The sequence below is a fragment of the Onychomys torridus genome, unplaced genomic scaffold, assembly GCF_903995425.1.
Source record: "Onychomys torridus unplaced genomic scaffold, mOncTor1.1, whole genome shotgun sequence".
In the NCBI taxonomy this organism is placed as follows: Eukaryota; Metazoa; Chordata; class Mammalia; order Rodentia; family Cricetidae; genus Onychomys; species Onychomys torridus.
This window is the reverse complement of record NW_023412271.1, coordinates 1-2,897: the sequence shown is the minus strand read 5'-3', so window position 1 is coordinate 2,897 and position 2,897 is coordinate 1. Positions and strand designations below refer to the sequence as shown.

Sequence of the window (2,897 nt, the reverse complement as noted above, 5' to 3'; positions counted from 1 at the left end):
TCACCCCAATAACTGGCCTCAGGTTTGATTTTATTAGTAAGACTCTTCAAGATTCCTGCTACAAAAGCTCCAACAGGACAGATCTGAGAAGATGAGACCCTGTGGATCCCTCCTCTCTGCCCATCCTACAACCTGGGTTAGAGTCTGAAAGACGGAAAGAAGGAGAGTACCTCCAGGGAGGGCCTGGAAGGAGGCAGGAGCTCAGGAGACTGAAGTTCATGTTCTCAGCCCACAGTCTCCTGAGTGCAGGGGCTTGGTTGGGCCTTGGAGGGACAAGAATGGACAAACACCTCTTAATGCTGTCACTCAGGGACCACAAAGGGAGATGAGACAGGCACCACTCACAGGAACAAGAACAGGTCTAGTCCTCCACACAAACTAAAAAGACAAGAAATAAACAGAGAAATGGGGAAGAGCCATGGTGAGGTCAGAGCCCAGGTTGACCTGTCACAGCTGCCCTGGCTGTTCACAGTCCTGGGACAGGACAAGGCTCTGTCATCCCAGTGTCCCTGTGATCACAGACTCTCAGCATGTGGTTCAAGTGATGAAGAGAACAGACCAGGAGGTGACAGAGCTGAGGAGTGACCATGTCACAGCCAGCAATGGACTGAGCTCCACCTGGGGACAGCCCTGATCACACTCAGCTCCCACAGCCTCATCTTGTCCACCAGATACACACAGCACAAAGAACACAGATTCTGGAAGGTTCTCCATGGTGCCATTCATTTCCTCCACAAACTCTAAGTATTTCAATCATTTAATTTACCCGCCAATCAACCTGTCAGATCAAGGACGTGAACAATCAAGTTGACACTCAGGTTCTTATTTTCAGTGGGGAGTCAGGGGCTGCAGCTCAGGGCAGCATGGAGGTGACAGGATGCAGATGTCCCCTCCTGTCTGCTGGACCAGGAAGTTTGGCTGTGGAAGGGAATATAACAGTGCAGGGACAGGGTCGGTCCGGGTGTGCAGGGGTGGCTGGGCTCCCAGGTCTTCACATGGAGCCCCTAAGGTCACAGGGAACATCAGACTTGTTGCTGAGAGTTAACTGAGGGGCTCAGGACGACACAAGAGAGACCTGAGCACATCTCTGTCACTCTGTCAGGCCGGGCAGCTGTCTTCACGCTACAAACAAGAGTCATGAACAATCATTGTGAAGACAACATCCCAACAACCCACCACTCACTCAGAGGGGATTCTGGGAGTCCTTGAACCCCAATCATGTCCACTTGGGTCCTCCCCAATTCATAACCCAGAGTGTCACCTTTACAGTCTGGGAGAGACACATCAGAGCTCTGGGCACTGTCCCTGCCTGGGGTAAAATTACATATAGTCACAGGAAAGTGAAACATGGCCTCTAGAAGATTTCACTGTAGGAGTATTATGGGTTGGCATACTCCAGCTTCACCCCTGGGCTTCAGGGACAATCCCACTCCCACACTTACCTGGAGCTGGAGTATAGATCCCTCCCTTTCCACCTGTGAGAAGAAAAGCTATGAGACCAGAGAAGAACCCGACCCTAGGAAGGTTCCAGAACTGACAGCAGACCCAGGTCAGAGACAGAGCAATGAGGCTGTGGATGTTCCCCTTAATGAGGCAGAGCACACTTCTGAAAGGGGCTGAGAGAGAACCAGACCCTGTCCTTTCCTACCTGTGATTCTCCTCCTCCTCACAACAGCCACCACAGCTCCAATGATGGCCGCAGCTCCAAGGAGACCCAGGACAGCAATGATTGTCACGATGGGGACAGTGGACTCAGGAGGCTCTGGAAGGGAAGGACAGGAGGGGAAGGTGAGGGTCATGACCCCAGCTCTCAGCCCTGACCCTGCTCAGGGTCTGGAGAAGGCTCCAGCTTTCCCTGTCCCCAGCTCTGCACCCATACCCTCCTTACCCCATCTCAGGGTAAGGGGTTGTGTCAGCCCCTCATGGTCCACTTGGCATGTGTATTTCTGCTCCTCCCCGGAAGGCACCACCACAGCTGCCCACGTCTGGAAGGTTCCATCCCCAGAAGGTCTGATCTCCACCAGCTCCATGTCCTGAATCAGATCCTGCCCATCCCTCTGCCAGGTCACAGAGATCTCAGCAGGGTAGAAGCCCAGGGCCCAGCACCTCAGGGTGCCATCTCCTGTCAGTATGGGGTGACGGGTCACATGTGCCTTTGGGGGATCTGTTTGGAAGATTTAAGAAATCCCACATTTAACAAGATAAACTGAAATCTCCAAGACAAAATTAAACCAATGATGACACTAAACTGTGTCTGTTTGGACAATTCTGTCATCACACTAGTGACCTCAGGTAGAGCTGGTCCCCTCATCACTGAAGTGCACATTTTCCTGGGGGGACTCAGTAGCTGAGAGAGAATCCACATGAGCCAGCAGGTCAACAGGGCCTTCCTCATGTGATGTTCTATAGCATAAGGTAGGTGGTAAAAGATGAGAAGGAATGGAAAATAATTAATATGTTATTAATTCATATAAAAGTAAGAAATCGAGTACAAGAGCTACATGAAGGATGTTACCAATTATTGCTGTCAACATTGAGGCACAAACCACTGTGGCCATCTTGCTGACCAGCTGTCTGTCCAAGTGAACAGCCATCACCTAAGTGTGCAGCACACAGGTGGTGAAGCTCTGACACTCAGCCAGAGAAAATGACTCCCCAAGCCCTGCCTCTGGGGGACAAGATACAAGGTATTGTCACCAGGACCCCTGGAAGTGTGCTGTGGGGCCCAGTGCAGCACTCACTGGGACACAGCGGTGCTCACAGCGGTGTGTGGATCGTCCATCACTCCTGTCCTGGAGCTGCAGAAGACCCTGTCTCTGAGGAAGTTCAATTCCTAATCCACTGGGGAACACTGTGACTTGTTGGGGCAGAGGGAGAGCAGGAGGGCTCTGGATGTT

The 2,897-nt window shown here is 51.9% G+C and overlaps 1 protein-coding gene across 2 annotated transcripts; it reads right to left on the bottom strand.

Moving 5' to 3' along the window:
* Positions 1-960: 960 nt before the first annotated feature.
* LOC118575584 (H-2 class I histocompatibility antigen, alpha chain-like) lies at positions 961-2,107 on the bottom strand. Of its 2 annotated transcripts, XM_036176067.1 has the most exons (5): positions 1,889-2,107; positions 1,649-1,762; positions 1,443-1,475; positions 1,262-1,309; positions 961-1,122 (listed from the first exon to the last, which is right to left on the bottom strand). In XM_036176067.1, exons 1-5 carry the CDS (start codon positions 2,028-2,030, stop codon positions 1,118-1,120), a joined length of 342 nt encoding a protein of 113 aa, XP_036031960.1. In that variant the 5' UTR covers positions 2,031-2,107; the 3' UTR covers positions 961-1,117. The 2 variants fall into 2 exon arrangements, with proteins under 2 accessions (XP_036031960.1, XP_036031961.1); XM_036176068.1 differs by lacking the exon at positions 1,262-1,309.
* Positions 2,108-2,897: the final 790 nt, after the last annotated feature.